Source organism: Gopherus evgoodei, chromosome 9, assembly GCF_007399415.2.
Source record: "Gopherus evgoodei ecotype Sinaloan lineage chromosome 9, rGopEvg1_v1.p, whole genome shotgun sequence".
Lineage (NCBI taxonomy): Eukaryota > Metazoa > Chordata > Testudines > Testudinidae > Gopherus > Gopherus evgoodei.
In genome coordinates, this window is record NC_044330.1 from 3,512,626 (window position 1) to 3,539,777 (window position 27,152).

General features: G+C 44.5%; 1 protein-coding gene across 1 annotated transcript; it reads right to left on the bottom strand.

The window, feature by feature from the left end:
* Nucleotides 1-2,685: 2,685 nt before the first annotated feature.
* Nucleotides 2,686-26,701, bottom strand: OSTN (osteocrin). Its single transcript, XM_030575553.1, has 5 exons — nt 26,655-26,701; nt 18,150-18,248; nt 13,119-13,336; nt 5,757-5,853; nt 2,686-5,083 (listed from the first exon to the last, which is right to left on the bottom strand). Exons 2-4 carry the CDS (start codon nt 18,246-18,248, stop codon nt 5,769-5,771), a joined length of 402 nt encoding a protein of 133 aa, XP_030431413.1. The 5' UTR covers nt 26,655-26,701; the 3' UTR covers nt 2,686-5,083; nt 5,757-5,768.
* Between the last annotated feature and the right edge of the window lie 451 nt (nt 26,702-27,152).

Genomic DNA, 27,152 nt, shown 5'->3' on the forward strand with positions numbered 1-27,152 from the left:
ACCAGTTTTGGGAACCAGGGCTTCATCTCCAACACGGAAGTGCACTAGTGCTAAGCCACTGGTCCAACCTCTTTGAGTTCCAACCCACCTAGGGTTCTGACTCCCAAGGGTGGACTTCTCCCGTGCTTTGCCCATTCCTGGCTTCACCCTCTCTAATGGTGTATGACTCACTGCTGCGGCGCCTCCTGCTGGTTTTCTCTGCGAATTAGCATCTCAAGCCTCCGGAGCTCCCTCTGCAGGCCGGTGTCCCACTGCTGCTGACCCCCCATATTCCTCCCAGGACCAGCTGCCTCTTGTCTTTGGGATGCTGCCCCCTGGCAATACCCCCGCAGTCTCAGGGTCTCCCCACCCAGGGAAACACCCAACCCTCTATCCCAACCTTGCCTCAGTTGTGGGCTACTGCCAGTCACCATCTAGCCTCCGCTCACTGGGGCAGGCTGCAGTGTAAAAGCCACTCATCATAGGCAAGGGGGGTTTGGACCTGCTGCCTCTGCCTGCCTGTGGGCTGCCCCCTGCAACCCCCAGTACCTAATTGGCCTTCCACTAGGCCACAGCCTGGGGAGTTTCCAGGCCAGAGCTCCCCAGCTCCCTTGGCCTTCCCCCAGCCCTGCTCCATACCAGGTACCTTCTCTCAGCTCCCTGCAGCCAAGACCCTCCCTCTCAAAGCTAAAGGGAGTCTGTCTCTGGTTTCTGGCCCCAGCCCTCTTACAAGGGCCAGCTGGGCCCTCATTACACCAGCCTCGGCCTGATTGGGACATGGCCCCCAGCCGAGGCTGCTTTCCCCAATCAGCCCCACTTTTCCTTCCCTGCCATAGCCTTGTCCCCAGGCTGATTTAAGCCTTTTTAAGGCAGGAGTGGGTGACCATCCCGGCTACATCCTCTACCCCATAACTAAACCCACATGCATAGAATTCACACAATGTCATACTGCTGCCTGGGGGTTCTGCGGGCATTCATCAGAAAGGGGCACTTGTTCAACTAACCAAGGAAGAAAATACTTTTTAAAAATTATTTGCAAATGAAATAAAGCCAGTTCCTGGGCCATATTCCCAAGTGTAAGTCCAGGATCACTCTGCTGAAGCCAACAGAGGTAACGTTGGATATAAGAATAGAATTTGGCTTTGCAGTGTGGATGAGTGAAATAATTTGGGCTATAATTGGACATGTGCCTCCAGGCCTGTCTAGCCGTAGTATTTCACTGCAGGTTGCCTGGTACACCTTCTTCAAAAATACCACTTCCCCACAAAGCACCAATTATTATCCTACATCAGATGCCTGGGATCTGGCAGAAAGTGCATATTTACACCAATAGCTTGGATGTTCTTCAAGAACAGGCGAACTACACAGCTTGTTATGATGCCAAACCTGGCACACATCAAATGTAGGCCATTGTCATATATTAGCACTTTGCATACATTAGCTCAGTTTGATCACCCCCAACGTAAATTGTGCCGCTAAAGTCAACTCTTTGGGACTTGGACTCTCCTGCAGATTATGGATACTTATTCAGTGCCTCTGTGTAAATGTGCCTTCATGTGTTGTTCTCTACTATCACAAAAGCCAGAGAGACAGGAATAACTACAGCCCATTCTGGAGAGCAATAGCTCTCTTAAAAGAGTAGTGTAGTCACAATAGTTTGGGGACCTGTTCAGGGCTCTATACTTATGCCTCTCACTGGCTTTCAGATCAAGTGAGTGCAGTTTCACCGGTGACGAGCCAGGTTTTCTAATGGCCAGGGTAGCAAACGCCAGCTGGGCTCTGCAGCTTGGCCGTGTCCATAGCAGCATGAGGAATAGAGAGTCTGCACAGGGAATCAGATGCTTGTAGCTATTACACAGTTGGTGGGTACCCACATGGCAGCATCTGAGGTACTGCAGTACTTCCCTCTGCTCAGGTAGCTGCAGTGATCAATATGAGATACCGTGGTGTGATAAATGTTACTGAATTCATAGATTTTTAAGGCCAGAAGGACCCGTTAGGATCATCTACTCTGATTTCCTGCATTGCACAGGCCAGAGAACCCCACCCAGTGATTCTTGCATCGAGTTCATTGTTGACCCTTTAATGGCAGCCTCTCAAGTTCACATGGGGCAGGCTATGGGGCTTGGGTTCCAGCATTCATGGCAGCTGGCCAAGAAGGCCGAGGGGCTTGACGTGTGTCTTAGTCATCAGATTGAGGCTGTGGTATATAGGAGGCAGCTTGTCCCCCTTCCAACTTCTCTCGAATGACAGGTTGTGGTCCTGCCATCCCCTTTGCAGCTCCATGCCTTGCTGCTGTCAGGCTGCCAGGACAGCGTCCTGCCACAAGGAACAGTGAGACTGAGTAGGAAAGTATAAACCAACCACCAAGAGCCTTGGGTTAAGTAGAAACATCCTCTGGGGCAAATTAGTCCCTAAATGAAGTTTCTTGCACTTTCCTCTGCAACTTGGAGAAGAGAAATCTTTACCCCCCTCAGGCGCCACTTGGACAGCCATTTTTTCCCCACCAAAACCACACTTTGTCCGTGGCAATAATATGAGCTGATTTGCTGCTCTGAGAATCCTGATACTCAGGGACCACACATAAGACAATGTAAACATAATTTCACAAGATGTTCACTTGTGTTGTGTTTATTAGCAGACACCCCATAAAGGCCTCTGAATGGTTTTGTGAACAGAGGAAAACAGGTAAAGTTGCTACACAGTACATGTCACAGTATCATCACCTCATGTTTGCTAACCTCCATGCTATGTACAAAAACCTTGGCCAGTGTGATTCGGCTGTGAGAACTGCAGTGGTGCCCAGGCTTACTCTTTTCTCTCCAGTTTTAACACAGATCTTTCACAGACCTCCTAATGCTTCCTATTTAAATAGGACTTTTCATCCATTGATTTAAAAAGTGCTTTGCAAACAAATTTAAGCCTCAGAACACCCTTTCGAGTTAAGCACTGGTAGATGAACTGAGACAAAGAGAGGCTACATGATTTGGCCATAGTAAAACAAGCAATCCAGTGGCAGTTTGGAAGAGAACCCAGGAGCCTGACTCCCAGTTCCCTGCTATTACCAACATCCAGGAGTCCTTCCCCAAGTTTAATGTTCTCCTGCACGGTGGAGAAATTTCTGTACATGCCTGTAGACTGCAATATTCATCTGTGGTTAGAACAGAGAAAAGGGCTAACGCTGGCCAATAGTTATGCAGTACATTTTATTGTAACGTAGTTTTAGCATCCCAACATAATGCATTAGCTCTGGATTTCTCCAGTCTGAGCCTCCCCATGTGTGTAACCGGGAGAGAGTCCCCCTCAGACTGCACGTTTAAAGAAATAAGCAGAATTCAACACAAATTTCGGCAGACCCCAGAAAAATGGGAGTAAATGAATGAGGCGACTCGTCATGTCTCAGGCACAGCCCTTCTTTCTTTCTGTAACATTGGAGATTCAGTCTGGGACTGTGATCGTTTGTGACTATGCTACAACATCAGTGGTTAAAAGATAATAGCTATATATATATATATTTTAAAAAAAAGGCAGAGAACTGACAACAAAACCCATCTTTTCCTATCTGACAGAGAAAATTGGTGTGTGCCATCCCACGGTCCATTCAAAGGCAGATACAACAAACAGCAGAGCTATGCGGCTGTGAAGGCCAAAGTGCCTTGGAGTATAGATTTGTGACAGGCTACAGCTATGAAATCCTATGAGGCCACAGCTTTGTAAGAATCGAGAAGTTTTCTAAACTAGAAATGTTGACAAAAATAAAGCTTTATGTGAAAATTCCTTGTTTACAACCAGCTTCAGTTCCAGTCACGGGGAGCGGAGTGGGGAGGGAGGGTAGGAACTGTCAGGAAACATTAGTTCCTCTTGGGGAGTTGTCTGGATTCCTCCTTACTCAGCCATCTTTCCACTGGAGGCCAGTCTCCCTCCTCTGCCTAGTACATGAGATCAGAGGGTGGATGCTTAATTCACTGCTCCATATAGGCCAAGCCCACCTGCTAAAACTGGGTTTTGTGGCACATTGCTGCTTGCTGCCTTGCTTCAGTAACACCTAAAAGAAAGAACCTGGTATGGCCCAGCCTCCTATGGTCCCATCCTGACATAGTTCCTTTCCTAGAGACACTATATGATTATTCCTGATGACAGATTGGTACAAATCACCCTTGGAGTTTGGATCCTGATCTGAGTTATCCAGCTGACTCCCCTTTCTTTGTAATGGACTGGACCCAAATTCCAGCACTGAACACCCCCAGCTCCAGGAAAAATCAGATCTGGATGCAAATCCAAACACTGGAATTGACCCACATCTCTGTCCCTGGTCATGTTTTGCAGTGAGAGAAGGAAGAGAGGGTGAAATCTCCTTGTCCTAACACTTCAGGGAGCTAAAGCCAGGTGCTCTATGAAGATGGCTCAGAGGCTGTGTCACCTCCTACTTGGAGGGCACCTCCAGTTCATCCCATGTATGTACAAGAAGGAGTGAAAGGAACTAATCAGCTCAGAGGTGTAAGGGAAGTAACAGCCTCACCAAGTTTCAGCATCTGTCAGATGAAAAGATTCATGACATAGATACAGGAGAGAAAGATTGTTACAAGTATCAGGCTAAATCCTAAGGTATTTACACAGGCTTTATTCAGTAAACTCCTGCTGACATCAGTAAAAGTTTTGCTTGAATAAGGACTGAATAAAAGCTGGATTTGTCCCCTTAAGCCACATGAAACGAAAAGCCAACCCTCTTGAGTGAAATTTACAAAGCAATTCTGCCTTCCGTGGAGTGCTGTTGGCATCTCTAAAAGTTTTATTTTTCTTCAAAAATTCTAATAGTCCTTGCTAGGAAACTTGTATGAGTTTAAAAAAAAATAGTCATGCAGTGAAATTATATACACTCATTTTCTGTTCCCTTTTATTGTCAGACCAAAACGTCGCTGTGAGAATGTTCTGATCTGATGGATTGAATCTGTTACTGTTTGTAAAATACAATGTGAAATAGATTTTGCAGCAGGTCAATTCCTTAAATGTTGAATCATTAATCAATGACGAGACACACGGTGAAGCATCTTCCGTATCTCTGTGACATTCCGAATACAGCATCAATCATCCAGCATAGATGCACCTGCAGAAAAAAAAAGGAGTGAAAGTTACATTGTCCTAGTCAGAAACTCAAGGCCCCAGACAAAGATACTCTAAAAAGGTCTATGAAAGACAAGCAAAGTTAGGTATATTGGATTTGTTGTGGGAGTTATAAATTCCTAACTTCTTTTGGCATCAAAGCTAAATACACAGAGCTAAAGCAATGTTATATAGAATCATAGGAATGTCAGGCTGGAAGGGACCTCAAGAAGACATCTAACCCAGCCCTCTGCGCTGAGGCAGGACCAAGTAAACCTCGATCACCCCTGACAGGTGTTTGTTCAACCTGTTCTTAAAAACCTCCAATGACAGGGATTAAACAACCTCCCTTGGGAGCCTGTTCCAGAGCTTAACTACCCTTAGAGTTAGAAAGTTTTTCCTAATATCCAACCTACATTTCCCTTGCTACTGATTAAGTCCATTACTTCTTGTCCTATCTCCAGTGGACATGGAGAACAATTGATCACAGTCCCCTTTATAACAGTCCTTAACATATTTGAAGACTGTTACCAGGTCCCCCCTCCTGATGACATGAAGTCATCTTTCCAAAGATTTGACCTCCAAATCCACTGACATCACATGAGCTTGCAGGTCTGTAACCGAGAGCAGCACTGGATCCCAGGAGCCTGAACATTGCTTTGGTGAACCTGACTTACTTGCACCATCTGCTAACCTCTGGTGCTGGTGAGACGATTCGTTCCGATTCGGTCGAGAGGAATTCCAAATCGTCGCTTGGGCAACTCCACCACTTTCCTGCACAAAAGAACAGGGCAAAAACTGGTAAGGATACTTCACAGGAGTAACCTAAAAATGTTTGCATCTTTGCTTCCTCCGTTTCACACCTGTCTTGGCAATGGGGTTTGGTCAGGGCAGCTCTCTTGTTAAAGATGGAGGTTCTGGACAGTTACTCAAAATAAGTTGTTTTGCATTTCATAAACTGCTGCCTCTATAAGAAAACTACCACTGCTGGGAGCATAGAGTTACAGCTGTTTACAGAAAGGCTGAATTTGGTCCATTATCCCCATTTGGTAGTTGTTCATCTACTATTCAAAGAAGAGGAAAAAGATTTTTAAAATGTAAACAGGAACAGTATTTACGCAAAGTTTCATTAACCCATGGAACTGATTGCTGCAGGATATTATTAAGGCAAATATCAAATATTAAGTTACAAAGGCTGGGAAACCTTATTTTCAGGCCTGTCCTCCTCCAAAGTACAACGGTGCACAGTCAGGTATTTTGTGGGGCTTTATACCTTCCTCTGAAGCACTCAGCATTGTCCACTGTCAGAGATAAAAACACCAAAGGCAATGAACCATCAGTCTGAGTCACTGCAGCAAATCCGACCTTGCCAATGTGTCACAGCAAAACTGAATAGTTCTTCCAAATGTTGTAACCAGCAGGAAAATATTGAGAAGGATGGACTCGTCTTCTAGTGCCAAAGAAGCAACAGATGTTGTGTTGACACAACTGATGTTCCATCCTACATGACCTGGGGTAAGTACACTCCCATTACGCCTTCTTCTCCTCTTCCTCCTCCCACTCCTGATCTGCCCCCTTCCTCCTCTGCTCCCAGTGTCCCTTGCACCAGGGGCTGCAGCAAAGATGCTGGAGAGGGGTCTCTGTATCTGCTGTAGTAGGCCCACAGGCTGGGGTCATTCTGTGGGGATGGAGGCCTCCCATATGGCCCCTTTGCACCAGCCCAAGTGGCGCAGAGGGCCACATGGCAGCGCTGAACCGATCCTCCTCTTTTTATGTTGCTCATGAAACAAGACTGTAAAATGAAACCAATTTCGCTTCCTGTACCCAGCCCTGCCCCTGGCTTCCCCCAGGCCCTCTCCCTGTCTCCTCTGACCTCACTCTCCCTTCCCCGCTTCCTCTTGCCTCTCTCACACCACCAGTGAACAGTTGCAACTTTGTCAGCCTTTCCTGCTGACCCTGACGGGCCTCTCCTCCCACTGGTAGGCTGCTGGCTGCACACCCGTGCCAGCGCCGTTAGCAAGGAGTAGCACTTGCTGGCATGCACTGCGTGTTGCTCCAACCATCTTTGGCAGCCCTGGGGAATCCACAGGCGTGTTCCCTTGGCCTGCAGGCGAGGCGGAGAACGTTACAGGGCCAGTGTTAGTAAAAACCGAGGCCTTTCGAGGAAAGAGGGTTGGATCCGCGGTCACGTTTCAAACCCACAGAGTTCCAGGCCCTTTGAAATCTCCTCAGACCTGTTCCTCCATCCTCAACTCAAACAGCAGCAGCTCGGCTCTGCGGTCAGCCAGTAGCTTACTAAGTATAACTCCAGGGGGGCCTTCTCACTGAAAGCACCTCCTCTCCGCATCAATTTAATTCATTCGAAACGAAGGGCAGGATCTGAGCCAAGCTCTGCTCCATTTGACTGTCTAGAAGCCCCTTACATTCGGGGCTCCCATGAAGACCACTTGCCCTTTCCCTAAACTCTGCAGATGCCCAGCTCTTCCACCACGTTCCCTCCCCCTACCCCGTACGGGGTGACCAAGCCCAGAAAGGTTATGGGGCAGGACGGTAGATGAAGGTGGAGCCAAGTCCCTAAAGGGTTTGAAAATCAAGGCCAGAGAGGAATTACTGAGGGAGGCCATAGGGAAGAGAGGGAGGGGATGTGACTAAAAGGAATGGGATGGGAAATAGAGGGTGAATCCCAGGAAATCAGCCTGACTGCAAGCCACGGCTATGTGCCAGGGTGAACAAAGGGTTAACTCAAACTCAGCTCCTCACTCCCCTAGAAGACGGGCTCCAGGGGAGGGCTGGAAGGAGGGGCAGATGCCTTAGGCAAGGTCCGACTCCAAGCTCTGGGGGCCCAGGTCCGGGCTGAGCCCCAGGGTGGGCAGGGCTCTAGGTGCCGAGTATTGTGTGTTACTTTCTTGTGATAAACACTAAGGGGCTGATCCTGTCCTCCCAGATAACACCGTGGCGGCACATGGGGCAGGACATGCGCCTCGACAGGCCGCGGGTGAATTCCCCCGGTGCAGAAGGAGCGTTGGGTTAATGCCAGGGGCAGGAGGAGAGTAGCCATAGAGCTTTGAGCTGCAGTCAAATCCATAGGCAGCTCTGGGGGCTGCTCTAACTTACGTCAGAGGCCATTTCAGCAGCCCAGAAGCTGGGTGGTTCAGCAGTAGTCTAAGGTCACTTCTCCCCTTGCCCTGCCTGTCCTGGGGCAAAGGCTTTCCTGGCTGTGACTTGGGTTTTTTTTAAATCATTCTGCGTAGTCACTTCACTAGCTTTCAACCATTAGCTTGCAGGATGCTCTCTGAAATGAAGTGCACGTGGTGAAGGTGATCCATTGTTCTGGACATTTCAAATAGAGTCCGCAAATCATGGGGAGGGTGAGAAGGTAAGGTACAGGGGGGAAGCATCCTGCAGGGGTAGAAGGGATGAAATAGAGGAGACCTAATAGCTGTATTCCAGTTTCCTTTCTAAAAATGGTTGTTTGCAATGCAACGTTTAGACAACTCAATAGCCGCAAACATGAGCATGAGATTTCAATTGTTGGTTTAAATGAACAGAACCAAAAGGTGAGATATTCCTAGCTAAACCTTCCCTTGTGTCTTTCACCCTGACCAATATGGCCATGCAGGCAGGAAAAACAAAACGTTTCATGAAAAACTGAGCATTATTTTTGAGAGTGGAGGAACTTGCATTTCACCCATAAAAGCACCGCCACTTTGCAATAAAAACCATGGTGTTTCTGCAAACACCTAGTGAATTCCCACCTGGGGACTAATCCTAATTTTTGTCCTTGGAGAAACTTTACAAAGAGTTGGAGGACTGGAAAATGAACTCTCTTCACTCTCTTGGGCCTTGTCTTCACTAGGAAACACGACATGTCCTTAATTCCAGGTAGCTACAGTGTAAAAGTGAAGATCGGGCAGTTTGAAGTTTTCACAAGAGTCAGTGGATCAAGGTAAACCATAGGATCCCCCAAAGTCTTTAACTGGTCCTGCTAAAACGTGTGAAAACTGCCAGTTGCCCTGGTCTTCACCAGTGTTTTACTTTGTATTAGGTAACTTGTGTTAAGAACACACCTTTTTTCCCTGCGAGAGAATCAGAGGCATCAGGCAGCGTGCAGTTCTGCTCTCTGTCTGTGTTTGGTTGGATATAAGGAGGACTTAATTTTCCAGAGCTGTCAATCTGCTGCCTTTCAGCATTGCTAAATTCACTGTAAAACTGGAACTCAAAACCCAAACTGTCACATAGCTCCCCGGCCCGGACTAACCAAGGTGCACTCACTGCACTTGCAGAGGGACCCATCTCCGAGGAGCCTTCAGCCACCAAAAACCCCCCCAAACCAAGTAGTGCTCTGACGCTGTGCCCCAGCTCACAATGGCACTCACTCAGATTTGGCCCAGCTGCCCCTCCATCACGTCAGAGGAGTGGCCAGGCCACGCCTGGGAGTGTAGAGGTTGGTGATGGGAGCCAGCAGACCTGGGTGGCTGGGATAAGGGGGAGCCACTGTCGCCCAGAGTGGAGTGCTGAGTTGTGGGGATGTGCCGGTGAGTGGCCAGGAGGGTCCTGGGGGCAGTGGGTGTGAGGGATATGGGGCAAGTGCTGGGGGGCAGTGGGGTTGGGGAATGGGACGTTGGTGGGGAAGGGGGGATGCTAGGGGCTGTGGCTGGTGGGGCTGCAGTGTTGGGGGCTGCAGTCAGCAGGATGTAAGTCAGGGCTGCTGGGATGTGCGTGGGGGAGCTCTCGGGATCAATGGGGGCTGATGGAGGGTTGTTGGGATAGATGTGAGGCGGGGGGCATTTAGGGGGTCTGTGTGGGGCTGGGTACGTAAGGAATCTGGGGAGCCCCCCAATTTCCATAGTGGTCAGGGTCCCAGAATTCTTTAATTTGGGCCTGATGTTTCCCATCAAAAGCAGGTTCAGAGAAGGGCTACTAGGATGATCCGAGGAAGGGAAAACCTATCTTATGAGAGGTTTGTTTAGCCTAACCAAAAGAAGGCTAGGGGAGATCTGATTGTGCTCGATAAATACATCAGAGGGATAAATACCAGGGAGGGAGAGGGATTATTTAAGCTAAGTACCAATGTGGACACAAGAACAAATGGATATAAACTGACCATCAGGAAGTTTAAACTTGAAATTAGACCAAGGTTTCTAACTATTAGAGGAGTGAAGTTCTGGAACAGCCTCCCAAGGGGAGTAGTGGGGGCAAAAGACATATCTGGCTTCAAGACTAACCTTGATAAGTTTATGGAGGGGATAGTATGATGAGATAGCCTAATTCTGGCAATTAATTGATCTTTGACTATTAGTGGTAAATAGCCCACTGGCCTGTGGTTGGATGTTAGATGGGGTGGGATCTGAGTTACTACAGAGAATTCTTTCCTGGGTGTTGGCTGGTGAGTCTTTCCCACATGCTCAGGGTTTAGCTGATCGCCATATTTGGGGTCAGGAAGGAATTTTCTTCCAGGGCAGATTGGGGGAGGCCCTAAAGGTTTTTCGCCTTCCTCTGCAGCGTGGGGCACGGGTCACTTGCTGGAGGATTCTCTGCAGCTTGACGTCTTTAAACCATGATTTGAGGACTTCAGTAGCTCGGTCATAGGTTAGGGGTTTGTTACAGGAGTGGGTGGTTGAGATTCTGTGGCCTGCATTGTGCAGGAGGTCAGATTAAACGATCATAATGGTCCCTTCTGACCTGAAAGTTTATGAATCTGTGATTCATTGGAACAAAGTTAAGGCCTTTTATGGTTGAGCTGATCCCTCTTGTGGCCATCTGCAGCAATGACAGGGACTTTCAGCCCATCCTGCAGAGCATCTGTCTGCAGAGCTTCTGTGCATCTATCTTCACCTGTCGGCCAAGCAGGCCTTGATACTGGGCAGGAAAATCAAAAGGAATTTTGTTTAAAAACATTATTTGTGCCTTTGTGACGCTTACTGGAGTCTCCATCACTTCAATCTCATCTAAAAGCTCGTCTTCTCTTGCTTTTGTCTATGCTTTCCAAAGCTTCTTAATGTTAACAAAGAATAGGTGAAATCCGGGACAAAGTGAATGGCCACTTTGCCATTGACTTCAGTTGGGCTAGGATTTCACCCAATCTCTGCTGTAATTTTCTTCTGTGTGAGCGTATATCACGGCACTGTATTAATGCAGGCCGTAAAGTCTTTTTCAGCGTCTGAGAGCTTTTCAAGCCATTACATTCAGGATCTGTAAACACCCTTGAGCTAAAGGTGTTACAGTAGCAGGCTGTCATCCCATGGAGAAGGCAGAGACTCTGGCATTGTTTTACACGTGCCCTAGTATATACACTAAGAAACATTTGTATTTGGTCTACATGACCAAACAGCATTCTCTTGGTCTATACACTAGTGTGGTCATTGTATAGGGTGATCCGAGGATGCTGGGTAGAACAGTAGCTGTGTAAAACGTAGTGATCAGAGAAATTCAAATGGCTTCAACATTTGGTTCATCCAGGAGCCAAAAGCTTGTCTGCTTCTCCGAGCAATGAAACCCTCGAGGGTGAAACCGGGGCTGGAAATGTCATGAAAAGAGATATTTGGTGATACTCTGGCACTTCTGAGTTTAGCTAGACTTGGATGAAACTGGTTTTGATTTGACAGATGTCATGAGAAATATTGGCCCATTTCTCAAACTTCCTTCTCCCCTTCTTCAGATATTTTGCTTTCTCTGTAATTTAGATCAAATTGATATTTTTATATCTAAAATATGAATTTCCACAGCTTCTTTTGAAAAAAAGGTTCATTTTTGCTCCCCAAAACAGCCAAATTTTGCTTAAAAACCCCACGCATTTACTGCAGTTATTTTTTTTCACAGAAATGGGCGCATTTTGATATCATAGTGAGCTGTAAGAGCAAAAAACCCTGCCTGAGGTTAAATCATTTCACCTTTCACCCCCTACTGGCCAGAGCCTGTAAGTGCAGAGCTAGTATTAAAGCTGGTTAATTGCAAAAATGTCTTTGGAAAAACCAATTTTGGACAATGTTGGCTAGCTCTAGTGAATATTTTTCACTTCCAAATTAAACATAGTCAGCCAAACTTTTACAGAACTCAGTAAAAATTCTAGTTCCAGGTTTGTGGTGAGTTTTGGGTGAAGGCTTGGATCAGGTTTTATTTGATCTTAACTTTGTTCACCCATCCATACGACGGTCCCTCTCCAGCAAATCACTTAAGCGAATGCCTAACTTTAAGCACGTCACTAATTGCTTTGCTGGTTTGGGGCTGAAAGGTGAGGAAAGATGGTCACCAGCAGCAAATATCAGGGGAGGCGAAAGAGAGCGATCTCAGTGAGCACTTTCCGTTCCGATGAACATCAGACATCCTGCAAGTCTTGCCCAGCAGCCACACGCATCTCCTTTGCCTTCTTAGTTCTCATCTCCTTGCCTCATTCTGACATAAAGCCCCTTCTCCTCTTAGGTGAACAGTCAAGATATCAGGCCTGAATATTACCAGGTGCATTGTAGGATAGGTACACTGTACGGGCTTTGCTCAGACCCAGTCTCAGTGAAACCAATAGACCAGGATCTTGAAGACCTTACTCAGGATGCCTTCCTATCATGTACTGTCCATGACTTGTATGCACACTACAGTGTCGGTCAAGATTTGCTGTGTAAGATGCCCTTTCACCAGCCATCTGTTCTTGGAAACTTTTCCCTCCCAACCCCCCTTCACTTTTAAACCCCAGACAGTATATATTCCTGGAAGAGTTTTACTGCCTAAAGAGCCTTTTAAACTGAAGGGCCATTAACATGAATGAAAAAGGATGCGCTGGAGGAATAACTTTTCCTGGATGTCTCTTGTAGGTTGATTAGGGCTACAGGGATAAAGCAGCGGCAGAGTGCATTATTTACCGTCCATCTTGCAGCAACATTGAGAAGATGAGTAGTCTGCAGTGACTTCGATATACTGACAAATGAATTACCCACAGCCGACCACAGAACTAGCTAGCTAATGAAAATGAGTAGCTTGCTTTTATCTGGTCTATCTATCAATATTCTTTAGCGGTCATCACTCTACCATCCGATCACTCAGCTTACCTCTGCTTGCCTTTCAGATCTACCGAACTAGCAGAAAGCCTGTCGAGAGGAGACCCAAACCCTGGGAAACTTCTTTTCTTCTTGGTCTCAATCACGTTATTTTCCAGGGACACTAGCTCATCAAGAAGCAGTAGCTTAGCTGCCAGGTCAGTGGCTGACTTCTCTTCACTGGATGCGGAATGTGCTTCCATGCTTAAGACTATGGAAGAGTCAAAGGGCTGCAAAGGAAGAGGGGGTGGGTTTGCTCAATGTTTCTGTTTTAGGTAAAGAATTTCAATTAGCACAGTGAGCACACTGCTTGGTACAGCCCATAAATACATTAGAACCGACAAATACTAAAGCTGGAGTAAATCATTGGAATGAGATGATTTCTTACTGAAAATTGGCCACTTTTCCAAGAGGAATTTTTTTAATGTCAGGTTGTTGACATGGTTGAAATTCTTCATTTTTCGCAAAAAATTGAGTGACTTTTTAACTGAAATCTTGCTCTAAAATGTTATTCAAAATGGTTATCAACATTTTTTATTTAGTGAAACCTGAGTTTTTGGTAAACAAAAACTTTCCATAATCATTTCAATAACATTTTTAATAATGTATTCAATTTTTTTTGAATTTCAATTAAATAATTCTATGAATTTTGGAGGGAAAATTAAAATTTTATTTTCAAACTCTTTGAAATGAAAACAGCTTCAAAACTCTGATATTTTCAGGAAACTGATTTTTGGTTTATGACAGGGTTTCTCAAACAGGACGTGCCGCTTGTGTAGGAAAAGCCCCTTGCGGGCCGGGCCAGTTTGTTTACCTGCCCCATCCACAGGTCCAGCCGACTGCGGCTCCCACTGGCCACGGATCGCTGCTCAAGGCCAATGGGAGCTGCTGGAAGTGGCACAGGCCAAGGGGCGTACTGGCTGCCGCTTCCAGCAACCCCCATTGGCCCGGAGCAGCAATCCATGGCCACTGAGAGCTGCGATCAGCTGGACCTGTGGACAGGACAGGTAAACAAACCAGCCTGGCCTGCCAGGGGCTTTCCTTACACAAGCAGCGACCCCTGGTTTATGACCAGCTGTAGTACATGCCTATACAGGATTTTTCATTCCAAATCACTTTACAAATTTGACAAATTGTTATGCAAAGAATACATCAAAATCATTTCACCTAGCACTGAAATGCTACCAATTCAGAGGTAGGACATGGCATGGTAGCCTTATGCAAGATTAAGACAGGAAATAAAGAACAGGGTATCCTCTTGAAACTTGCAGGGAATTTGGATAGGCAGGATGTTTTTTGAACTTCATTTAGGACACTTGATGATTGCCCTGTTCTGTTCATTACTTTTGAAACACCTGGCATTGGCCACTATTGGAAGACAAGGTACTGGGCTGGATGACCCATTCGTCTGACCCAATATGGTTGTTCTTATGACATTAAAGTTAACACCCTTACTAGACTATATTTATGCATATTGGTTAGCTGACAAATACTGATTGGCCTGTCAATACCGAAGACATAAAAACAGACAATGAAACAATTTGCTCTGCTTTGTAAGAGGCAAAAACCATTGCTCCACGGTTAGCCTTTTTAAAAACAGATGTAAAGCTGACGCCCTGACCACTTTTGGTCATTAAAGAATCTGTGGCACTTTTTGGCAGATTAAGAATGTTAGCCTCAGTGCCCTTGCTCAATGATAATGTAGGAGATTATTCTCTGCCTACTTCAAATTCCCCATTCACTTTCAGTTGGACACAGTCTTCTTCTTCAGTTCCTGACCTAGACACTGGTTTTATTCTGTTGTGTGAATATGCTCGATTCCAAGGGAGGCAGCATTTCAAAGCCAATACATGTCTCCTTCTCAGAGGACAGCACCTTGACATGGTGGGAAGGCTGATAGATATGCTGGTGGGAACTTTAACTCCTGGTAGGGCCACCCAAGCCATACAGGTCAAAGGATAGGGACCAGAAGAAAGGCTGCCATTGGTCCCCTAGGTCAGGGATTGCGTGATAGGCCAATGACTTGTCCTTGTGAAAGAGTGAAGTTAGAAACACAACAAGGGAGCCATCCCAGCAAACAGCCTGAAAGACGGGGATGAGGCTGTGTCATAAACAGATAGCTAAGGGTTCATGTCTCTTTCACCTATAAAGGGTTAACACACAGTGACCTGTAACATCTGACCAGAGGACCAATCAGGAGACAAGATACTTTCAAATCTGGGTAGAGGGAGTTTTGGGTGTGAGTTCTTTGTTCTTGGTCCGTTCTCTCTCTGGGCTCTGAGAGGCACCACAAGAATCTCCAGGCTCTCTAATCTTCTGTTTCCAATTTGTAAGTACAATGGTAGAAAGACAATAGGCTTTTACATTGTTTTTCTGTATTTGCAAATGTGTAGTCTGCTGGAAATAGTTTAAATTGTATTTTTTCTGAATAAGGATGTTTATCCATTTTCTATAAGCTAAAAGACCATGTACTGGTTACCATCTAAATTGCAGAGATAAACCTTTTATTTTTTCTTTCTTTTTTATTAAAAGTTTTGCTTTTTAAGACCTGTTTGATTTTTTTCTCCTAGTTAAGGTTCAAGGGAATTGTGTCTGTACTCACCAGGAAATTGGTGGGGAGAAGGGAAGAATAACTTTTCTCTTTGTGTTAGATTTACGCAGCTTGAATCTGTATTGCCTCTGGGGGAGGGGGAAAAAGGGAGGGGCAAGGTAACACTCCTCTCGGGGTCGTGATTCAAGAAGTTGAATCAGGTGATCTCCTAGTGTTCCCAGGGCGGGAAGGAGCTGGGAGGAAGAAGGGAGGGGGAAGGGAAAAGGTTTATTTCCCTTTGTTGTGAGACTCAAGGAATTTGGGTCTTGGGACCCCCAGGGAAGGTTTCTGGGGGAGACCAGAGTCTATCAGGCGCTCTACTCTAAGTCCAGATTGGTGGCAGCCTATCAGATCTAAGCTGGTAATTAAGCTTAGGGGAATTCATGCTAGTACCCATATTTTGGACGTTAAGGTCCAGAATTGGGAATTATACTATGACAGGCTGTCTTGTTCATGGTTCCTGGGACATCTTGGTCTGATATCCCAGGAATGATTCAGATTCAGATATAAAGGTAAGATAGTAGCAGAATTTTTTCTGTAGTTACTGTAAGAATATCCACATTCATGCAGCCTATATTTGAAAAATGCAGATGAATTACCTAACCTCCTTCCTTTTGTGCTTCTGCTGTGCGTATTCAGGGAGCCAGTTAGAAATCATTAAAGAAATGGAGTTTACAAATATCTCATTATGCTGGATGATCATGGATTGGATGAGGAAATAGAACCCACTGCTAAGGATAGAAAGGATGCCCCTGAATTGCTGCATTATACTGCAATATTTGTAAAGTGTGTAATCTGGAACGAATGGGCTTCCCTTTATCTTAACAAGCCATCAGGGAAATTCTACAAGTCCATCTACATGTAGAGCTATGTGAACTGTATGCACTCCACATAGATCACAGGTAGGATGCGTTTATTAGCTTGTTTGAGGGTTTAAGAGTAGTTCATTTAGGAAACTCTTTTGCACATGTGAACACTAGTCTGATGAGACTTTAAGGAAGATTAAAAATCTTTCAAGGAAACCTGAAAGCTTTCACCATTTAAAACCCTTCATATATAGCCCATTTTAACAGAAGATCTTGCCAGATATTAAGGAAAAATCCTTGGAAGCTGAGATCTGTTCAAAATTATAAACTCCTCATGGCTTTTAGGGCTGGTTGCAATTTTTCCATCAAAATTGTTTTTTTGACTGAAAAAAATTTGTTATCAAGGGGTCAGCTTTCTGCAGAGAAATTCGACTTTGTCAAAGAAAGGAATACTCCAAAACAGAACATATTGATTTAGAAATGCTGTTTCAGACCCTGATGGGATTTGTTTGGGTGTCTCATGAATCTATTCTCCTCTGTGCTGGTTTTCCGACTATACTGCAGCTCCCATGTTGCATTGCAGTGGCACAGCAAGAGGGCAGATCATGATGCATCATGGGAAATGTAGTCCAACCAGGGAGTCCAGCCTACAGAAGAGACTGATAGCCAGTGGCACTCAAACTACAATTCCCCTGATACACTGGGGTGCCATGTCTGAATCAATATCTGTTGGGTTTTGGCTCTCATTTTTTCAGTTTTTGATTTTTGTACTAAAAATTTGGTTTTCTATGGAAAATAAAAACATTTCCCTTCCAGCCCTAGTGTATTTTAATTTCTCCACTAAAGAGTGCCCAAAGTGTGGCCTCTGGGTCAGATGTGCCCCATTCACGTTTTATGGTGTGGCCCACAGAATCCCACAGCTTTCATGGGCAGGTGAAGCATGGCAGGACGATAGGTCTCCATCCAATGCTCCTTCTTGATCCAGCTGAAGTCCACTCAAATAAATAAGCAGGATGATATGTGGCTCTTTGGCCTGCACAGGCTGCACCTGCTAAAGAACAGCGTGGTGCAATCCTTGGGCTCCTGGAAAGATGTCAGGGAATCCATCATTTGAGCAAGGTATTTGCCCGTTTACTCTACTCAGTCTCCATGGAGCTGGGTAAATTGTCACAACTTTTATTTGATGAATTTCACCTGTTTGTCTCTTGATAAACAGGTCCCCATCTTCCTCAGATCGCCATCCAATACTCCCCACTGTGAATAAGTGGTCACGGATGGTGCCAGGCTTGCATCCTTCCCCCTAATCCCTGGCCAGAATAGCTGGTGCAAAGAGAGGAGGGGGGAAGTTACTCCATGGAGTGGGATGAAGTACCCTACTCTTCCTCCCCATAGTGAGTGAGTGGTGGGGGACACACTGTGACTCTGGTTCACACGTCATCCTCTCTTCTGCTCCTGGGGCAGTGCAGCTCTCTGCCACCCGTTACGCTCTGCACACGGTATCGTCACAGTGTAACTCGAACCCTGCCCTTAGAGCCCGCTGCCCCCTCATCCCCGTCCTAAGGAGATACCTGTCTCTCCAGCTGTCCCTGGCTTCCAGCTCCCTAGGAAGGGAAGGTGCCTGCGGCAGTGTCAGGAATAGTCTCTTACCTGTGGAGCTGCCTCAGCAAGGACAGCAGTGCCGGTGTGCCACCGCAGCAGAGAAAGCGCCAGGACAGAGTGCACCACCCCAAACCGAACCTGCAGCATCTGCAAAGCACAACAACCTATTGAATCACTCCCCACTGACATGCACAGAGGAGGAAGGGCACGTGACAAGGGCAGCAATGAACAGTTACAAGGACAAGGATGAGCCACCCCAAACAGACCAGAGACATGGAGGGGAAATGACTTAGAATCATAGAGTCATAGAATCTCAGGGTTGGAAGGGACCTCAGGAGGTCATCTAGTTCAACTTGCTGCTCAAAGCAGGACCAATCCCCAACTAAATTATCTCAGCCAGGGCTTTGTCAAGCTGGGCCTTAAAAACCTCTATGGATGGAGATTCCATCACCTCCCCAGGGAACCCATTCTAGTGCTTCACCACCCTTCTAGTGAAATAGTTTTTCCTAATATCCAACCTAGACTTCCCCCACTGCAACTTGAGACCATTGCTCCTCATTCTGTCATCTGCCACCACTGAGAACAGTCTAGATCCATCCTCTGTGGAACCCCCTTTCAGGTAGTTGAAGGCTGCTATCAAATCCCCCCTCATTCTTCTCTTCTGCAGACTAAACAATCCCAGTTCCCTCAGTCTCTCCTCATAAGGCATGTGCTTCAGCTTCCTGATCATTTTTTTTGCCCTCCGCCGGATTCTTTCCAATTTTTCCACATCCTTCTTGTAGTGTGGGGCCCAAAACAGAGGAGGCCTCACCAGTGCCAAATAGAGGGGAATGATGACTTGCCCAGGTCACTCAGCAGAGCCAGGAGCAGCCCCTGACTTATAGCTTGGTGCCCAATTCTGCCTTCCTTAGGAGCCGACCCAGCTCACACCATCCTGGCTGGAAATCTTGCCATTGATTTGAATGGGAGTTGGGTTGGGGCCTCCAGCCCCAGAAGAAATCTGCTAATCTGCTTATTAATCTTCTTTCCATGCTCAGCCCCAGAGAGCATAATTCAGCTCGGACTCTGCCACTCTCTGTTGACTCTCCTGCTGGAGCTGGCTGTGTAAATACATTCTGATGATGTACAAGAGTTGTTTTATCCTCACTTTCACAGATCTCTCACGAGATCGGGCAGAATATACCCAGCAGAAATGTTTGACTTTGCTCTTGTTTCCCACACTACAAGAGAGATGAAGCAAAGTACTTGGACTCCTGGTTTCAAAGTCCAGCTATAACACATGTGTTCGTTTCTCTTAGGATGACCAGACAGCAAGTGTGAAAATTCGGGACAGGGGGTGAGGGGTAATAGGAGCCTATAAAAGGAAAAGACCCAAAAATTGGGACTGTGCCTATAAAATCATGACATCTGGTCACCCTAATTTCTTTGCTTCTCACATGGGTTTTTCCTTGAGTGATCAGAATAACAAGCCACCTTGGCTATTATCTTTGTACTGACATTTGCTAGTAGCAGACGCTGTAGAGGAAGGTATAAAAATGGTGTTAATTTTAATTATTTTTACATGTGCTTTTGTTATCTGGTTTCATACCCTTTTCTTTTGCCCATAAGGTTTAGGAAATGACTGATATAAACCAGAATAACTCCAGAGGAGTTAAAGGAGAGAGACAAAGGAATGAATAAGGTGAGTCTGATGTGTCCACTCATTCTGAGCAGTGATCCAGAAGCCAACAGAGCTACACCAATTTACAGCAGTTGAGCATGTGGACCATGGTCCCCGCCTCCCCGTTGTGTGCTTTATAATGTGTATTTTTGTACTTGGCTGTGCAATGAAAGGAAAAGCCGCCATCTATCACCTTGCAGAGAACCACATCCTGATTATTTGGATATGGGGAAGTAAAAATAAATGGTGAGGTTAAATGCACCCGTTTCATATGGTTTAATGTCTGCGCTGGTATTCATTCATCACAGAGACCAAAGAGCTAAAAATGGCATCTGGTGCACTAATAAAAATAAACACTATGGCACCTGCATCACAAAAGACATTTGATTAACCAGCTGGAACTTAACTCTGGCAAAATTAGAAGGAGAGGAAATTGTAGGGACTAAGGTCCTGCTTCTGCTCTCATTGAAATCAGTTGCAAAAATACGGTCTCATTGACTTAAATGGGAGCAAAATCAAGGCCAGCCTGAGACCATCTTAACCCCACCACTCCTCAGCCCTGGCTTCTGAACCCTTCTGTATGAGGACAACGAGTGTGGTGCTCCCCTAAATGCTGTCCTCTCCTGCCGCAGAGAAGGATATTAGTTCCCCTGAATTTTGGGCCCACTGAGGTGGGAGAAGGAAGCAGGATTTTCCCTTCTGTGAGTGATTTTGCCCTAAATCATTTTTGCCACTGAAAGCAAAGTCAAAGCCATTGATGATGGCATCAGCTGAACTTGCCACAGTCAGGGGTGTTACATTTGTGTATGTCAGACATTAATTTGACCCACCACTTTTAACCATATTCCCGGAGTTTAGCTATTTACACTAGTTACTTCGCTTTCTTCTGTTGTTCATCTATTGTATATTCCGATGTTGCCTGAACAATTCCACTCAGTTCCTTTGTCATTTGGATTTTGTAGATGTCTGTCCCCCTTCTACTTGAATCGTGACTCAAACTTAATCTCAGGTAGGGGCTGAAATCTACTGTTCTACCTCCCTACTCCAAAAGAGATGTGAAGTTAGATCTGAACTGCTCTGAGTAAACTTATGACTGCAACACAGCTCCTGGCAGGATTTGTCCTTCTTGTTGTGGGCTAGATTCCAATAGCTTTACTCATGCTGAGTAGCCCTTACTTGACAAATACTCCCACTGAATTCACTGGGTCTACATGAGGAGGTAAGGTGCTACTCCATGTGAATGCATGTCTCAGAATCTGTGCTATCTGAAATAACAGATAAAATTGCATGTTTGAAGTTTTGACCCATATTTTAACTCAAAACGCAGCAAAGCTTAAATTCCTGGTGTAATTCAGCATCTTTGTTGGCGTTCCAATTAAAACAGATAAAAGAAAGAAAATTTTTCTGCCATATCAAGACAGGATAAATGGCAGCAACCTCTGCACATACCATTCGAAGCGCCTTTCCAACAGAAGGCCAAACCAAAGTAGAGCTCTTGACCATCCACAACATGGTAACTCCCTAACATCAGACCCGAGGGCTCTGCAGATATGTTTTTCCTTTTTCTTTTAATAAAAGCGAAATGACATCCCCAAGCCAAGATGGCTGAGCAAAAACCAGACAGTGTAATTCATCGCAGAGTTCAAAACCATTCCCTATCAAAAATGTGAACAGCCATCATTGTTCTTTCCGATTCAAACAATCATATTTCACACCACTCTGAAGACTACTCTGAGCATAAATCACAAGGGGTTTATTTTTCCTGCTTGACAGTTAGCAACAGAACTGAGGCAAGACTTCATACACTGCAGCACAATCTTTCACTCTCCTGCCATTGTGCATTGATTACTCTCTCACGCAAATTTTAATAGCAACATTGTAACAGCTCCGCACTCCTCCAGAAATTTAGACTTTACTCTTGCAGTGAACAGGAGCAGGCAGGCCCCTGAAGTCAATGGGGCTTTGCTGGGATGTGCGTGTATGGTGTTCAAAGGAAGGATCAGGGTCACGGACTGTCACATATTGCGCATCATAGACATTAGGTTCTTCATGGCAACAGCATGAAAACTCAGATCTTCCCGCTCTAGAAGCATAGGCCTCTACTATTAGAGGTAAAGGAGAATCTCCATTACCGTTAGTCACACAGGGCCTCTGACATCATCCTTAGCAATTGTAATTTCATCCTGTAGAGGGCAGTGGTGTGCACGCTCAGCAACCAGCTCATTGGTTCATGGTGGTTAAGTCCATTAATGGCTATTAGCCAGGATGGGTAAGGAATGGTGTCCCTAGCCTCTGTTTGTCAGAGGTGGAGATGGATGGCAGGAGAAAGATCACTTGATCACTGCCTGTTCTGTTCATTCACTCTGGGGCACCTGGCATTGGCCACTGTCGGTAGACAGGATACTGGGCTAGATGGACCTTTGGTCTGACCTGGTACGGCCATTCTTATGTTCTTATGTTATGTTCTTATTGTACTATCTTGCAATTATTTAGGTGCCATCAAAAGTGGTCTGTTACTACCTGTGCTAGTTAAATGTATCATTTTGTGAGTCTCTCCACTGAAGGTCTTACTCATTGTTGTTAAGATGCAGATGGCAGAGTATTTTATCTGAAACAAGGATATGAGCTACTAACAGATGCACTGGAGGACCTGGGAAAAATCCTGCTCCCATTGAGGTCAATAGGCAAACTCACATGGATTTCTGTTGAAGTAGGACTGTGCCCTCAAGTGCATTCATTACCATAAAAGCCAAGATACTCCCATATCAGAAATGTCAGTGATTTCAGAAAGTTCTGGGAAGCCTTGCTTAAATGCAAGTGGAATTCTCAGTAATACCATGAAAATGTATGATGAAGGGGAAAAATACCGCGGCTGAATCCAGCACACAAATAGCTAAGCATTGCTCTTCTGTTCTCATCCCACAGATGAGATACGACACACTGCAGAAAGCAATCCATTATAAAAAGACATTGAAGTATGGGACTCACTGGAAAATGCATTCCATAAATTATAAACAGTTAAAGCCAGATACTCTCTGTTGTTAATAATGCATTTGCTGAAGTAAGTTTTGATCTTTAAGTTTTGGAAATCCACATCAATTCTTTTATTATATATATGATGCAGTCAGAATTAGCTTTCTCTATGATCATTCCAAATTCCCTTTTACTATTAATCTGGTTAGTGCAATGACTGTTCAGACTCCTGAGAATGTAGAGAAATAGCTCATGGCAGGCTTCATCTACTTAAATCTACTAGGATTTTCCAAATCTCATATTTAAAGTGGATGAACTTTGGCCAAGAATCCAAAAGTGATGAGTGATGTTGGGGGTCCATCTGGGGGGCTTCATTTTCAGAGGGCGAGTACTCAGCAATTTCTGAAAATCAGGCTCCTTCAAGGTGTCTGAAGATGAGCACCCAAAATCATTAATCACTTTTGAAAATCTTGACTTTGATGTATATCTTCACTCTAACCACACAGTTTTGCCAATGCTTTATCCTTATCGCCTGTGTTATCTTGCCATCTTGGCAATTATTTCCCTGCTATTTTGATCTATGTTAAATTGTGCTTAAACATTTTCTTGCTTTTAAACTTTGGAAAGAAGGAGATGTGGTGAGAACACGTACATGTAGATGGTTGCTCTGGCTGGTTGCTCATAGACTTCAACTGGAAGTTTATCATCACACTAGAAATAGCAGCCTGGATTTTGTGGCACCAGCTATCCACCTGAATACAAGCCCTGTTATTTTTAGTGCACTAGCTTAAGTGGAGCTCGAAAGTGTCAGTCTCCCTGGGCTGGAAGGCTCAGTTCCCGCTTTCCTATAATAGCAACAGGCATTCTCTTTGCTTCTCTTCTCTAGGGGACTTGCCTGTGTAAAGAGCCTGATCCTCCAGTTATTCAAATGGGAGAAGCCGCTTTACTTCGGTAGGGCTACTCATGTGAGTAAGGGCTAAATCTCAGAATGTCAAATTCTCATCACTGCTACAGGATGTATTTTTAAGAGGAGTTTTTAAGAGGAGACTAGACCCTCTCACCCCCGTGTGAACATCTGCACTCGCACCGGCATAAATCAGTAGTCACTCAGCTGCAGTCCATGGAGTTACACAGATGCAAAAGCAGTAGGAAGAGGATAATCAGGGATGGTCACTGTTTGCTCATTTGAATATTTTGTACAGCCCAAATAGTCCATGCGGGATATTCTAGGAACGTTTTCCTGGGAATTAGCAGGAGTTACACAATTTGGACAGCTTGCAAAGCTAAGAACAATCTGTACCTGACTATCACCCACCACAAACAAACATTTAATAACAGCAAATGAAAAGCACTTTGTCTGAATGCAATCATGCTTGGACACCAAATGTATCAGCCACAAATGACTGACAAAATCCACCTAGGAAAAAGTGCTAAATAAGCAGATTTTTTACAACACACAAGAAAAGAGCCATTAATGAGAAGCACCGATTTCCACCTTTGCTAAGCAAGATAATTGAAATAACTTTATAGCATTCTTGGTATGCACTATGGAAAACAAAACTTTATTAGACTGTTATCCATGCCAACAAAAGCTCAGCTCCTAAATCATTTATATATTTACCAAATAAGCAGGCCAACTTTTCTAAACGTATCTAATCACAGTTACATTGACATTTTAAGACTTCTTTTTAAAAAAGTTTTGTTTGCTCTTCAGGATAAGAACTAACAGCTCTTCAGTGTCACAGGCTTGCATGCCTTCAGCATTTAAAAATAAAGAAAACAAACCTTTAAAACAACCAGAAAGAGGAAATATACACAGAGGTGAAATGTACAGGGATATAGACTAGGTTTTTATTCACAGGTGCAGAGGAAATTTCTCTTTTCTTAACAATGGAGGGACATAAGTGGAAGTTCTGTGTACAGATAAGTGCAGACTATGTTATTTGAGCAGAGTCTAGTGCCCATTACAACCAGTTAAAATATACTTCCATAATTATACAGATAAAGCTCTCAAGATCAGCTCTGAAAAAGAGAAGAATGTCATTACAGTGGTAAGATAAATGGCTCAAATATTAGCTGTGATGTAATGGATGATAGATATATATTACCCTTTTGAACAAAGATCGAAACTGATTATCGGTGAAGAAAAAATTGATATCTGGGTGAAGATGTACTGTAGGTTGAAATTGTAGGTGATCTATTTCTTTGGGCAAACTCAGAAGAATATAAAGGTGATTTACAACCATATTACAAGCAATCTGTAGACAGTTGATGCATGTTTTGAACTTGCTCAGTAAAATAACAGTCCTAGAACTCAGAGATACACTTAGCAGTTAGACGAAGTTCGAGTTTTACAAATCCAGATCCATCTGAAATCAGCAGGGCAGGATTTTACTGGGAGTATTGATAAGCACCATTGCTCCAAACAGTAAAACTTTGCACTTATATAATCTTGATAATTTATTTCACAGTGTTTTTTTTTTAATCCATAGACTTCAAAGTGTTCTACAAAGAAAGGGCAGCAGGGTCATCTCCATCATATAGATGGGAAATTGAGGTCCTGAGATGTTGTTAACTCACACCAGTGTCATGAACAATCTCAAAGAATCCTGTGGCACCTTATAGACTAACAGACGTTTTGCTAGCATATATATACCTGCTCCTGGAAATTTCCACTACATGCATCTGAGGAAGTGGGTATTCACCCACGAAAGCTCATGATCCAAAACGTCTGTTAGTCTATAAGGTGCCACAGGATTCTTTGCTGCTTTTACAGATCCAGACTAACACGGCTACCCCTCTGATACATGAATAATCTCCTGATTCTCAGCCCTATGTTCTACCCATTAGAGACGATGCTGCTTCTAAAGTGAACAGCCAAATAAGCCAGTAGTGCATGCTCCCGTGTTTTAAGAACTGCAGAGATTTGAACCCCAATGAACAAAGCCCATGTTGGCTCCCCAAGAAAACTCCCCCTGTTCCCTCAACTGCCTCCAGAGTGCAGACTTGAAAGTTCTTTACATTTACACACTAAGTGACCCCAGTTATGGAGGCAGAAAGAGAGAGAGAGAGTGAGATTTTGAGCCCAGTACAAAGAAAGCGCAATTACAATCACTGGGCCAGACTATGTTTTCAGTTACAACAGTGCAAACCTGAGTTACTCCAAATCTGGCCCATCATTGATATTAGGATTTCCCTTGATCCTTAATGCTCTTCTGTAGATTTAGGAGCTTTACAAAAGGAGAAGAATAAAGAACTTGCTGGCTAAGAGGTTTCCCTGATCTAATTTCTTCATCTTGTGCCTTAAAACATGTTACAGGTAACATCCATGTAAACATGTCACTAAGAATCCATTATTTATTAAAGCAAAGCAATCAATCAAGCTATTTAACTAGATTGGCTCTTTAATTCCTTTAGAGCCGTAAAATGCATTTGATTTATTCTGAGTAGAACATAACATTCAAATGGGAAAAATCAAGGAAAAACAAGTAAAATACCACTATTATCTAGCATCTAGAGAGCACCTTACATCTTCTAAGCACTGCACAAGCATAAAAGCAAAAAACCTCTTTAATAGGGATGCACTGTTTGACACTTCTTATTTACATGCTAACTCCTTAGCTAATGGAACTATGTTTCTGTCTTCTATTATTAGTTCATTTCCAGTACCCAAATTACCAGGAGATGTGCTTCTTACTGTTGTACCCCAAAATGCCAGGAGGAATTGCACTTTTCCCATCAGACATGTGCATGTGTGTATTTTGTGCTTGCTTGTTAATTTCAAAATGTTCAGTGTTCATATGCTTAACAAAGAAAGCAAATATTGAAAGAGTTTCTGTAAACAAAGCAGCAGACACACACAAAAATCCCAGACACCCGTCGCCCACCACACACACAGCCCAGTTCCTCGCTTATCTTACCTTGCCTTGGATACAAGCAACCCCAACTTTGATGGATCTTGCTAGGATCTCCCACCCTAACTTATCCCTAATGCTCAGCTTTCTTTCAGAGTTTTTATAGTCTCTGCTGTAGGCTCCAAACTCCAATCCCTGCCTTTGCTTTCACTTACATCATTTCTAAAGATTTTCCACTGATCCTTGCCCTAAACCTTTCTCTCCCTCTCACTCACACACACACACTCTTGCCTCACATTTGTTATATTTATTGCTTGGATCGAGCTGATTAGGTTGTAATTAAAGGTCTAGGTTTTAAAAAAAAAGAATCAGAGACATTCCTGGGAGAGGAATAATCTTTGGTATCATTACCTTTCCTCTGAGCTCTTAGTATTGCAACCAATAATAGAGAAAACATGATGTCCTGGAAAGTCTCTAAACAACAGTAATTCATGGGACTACAGGAATGAATGTAGAAGGGCAATATGTACTTTAGAGAGAAAAAATACAAATAGTGCATTTTTA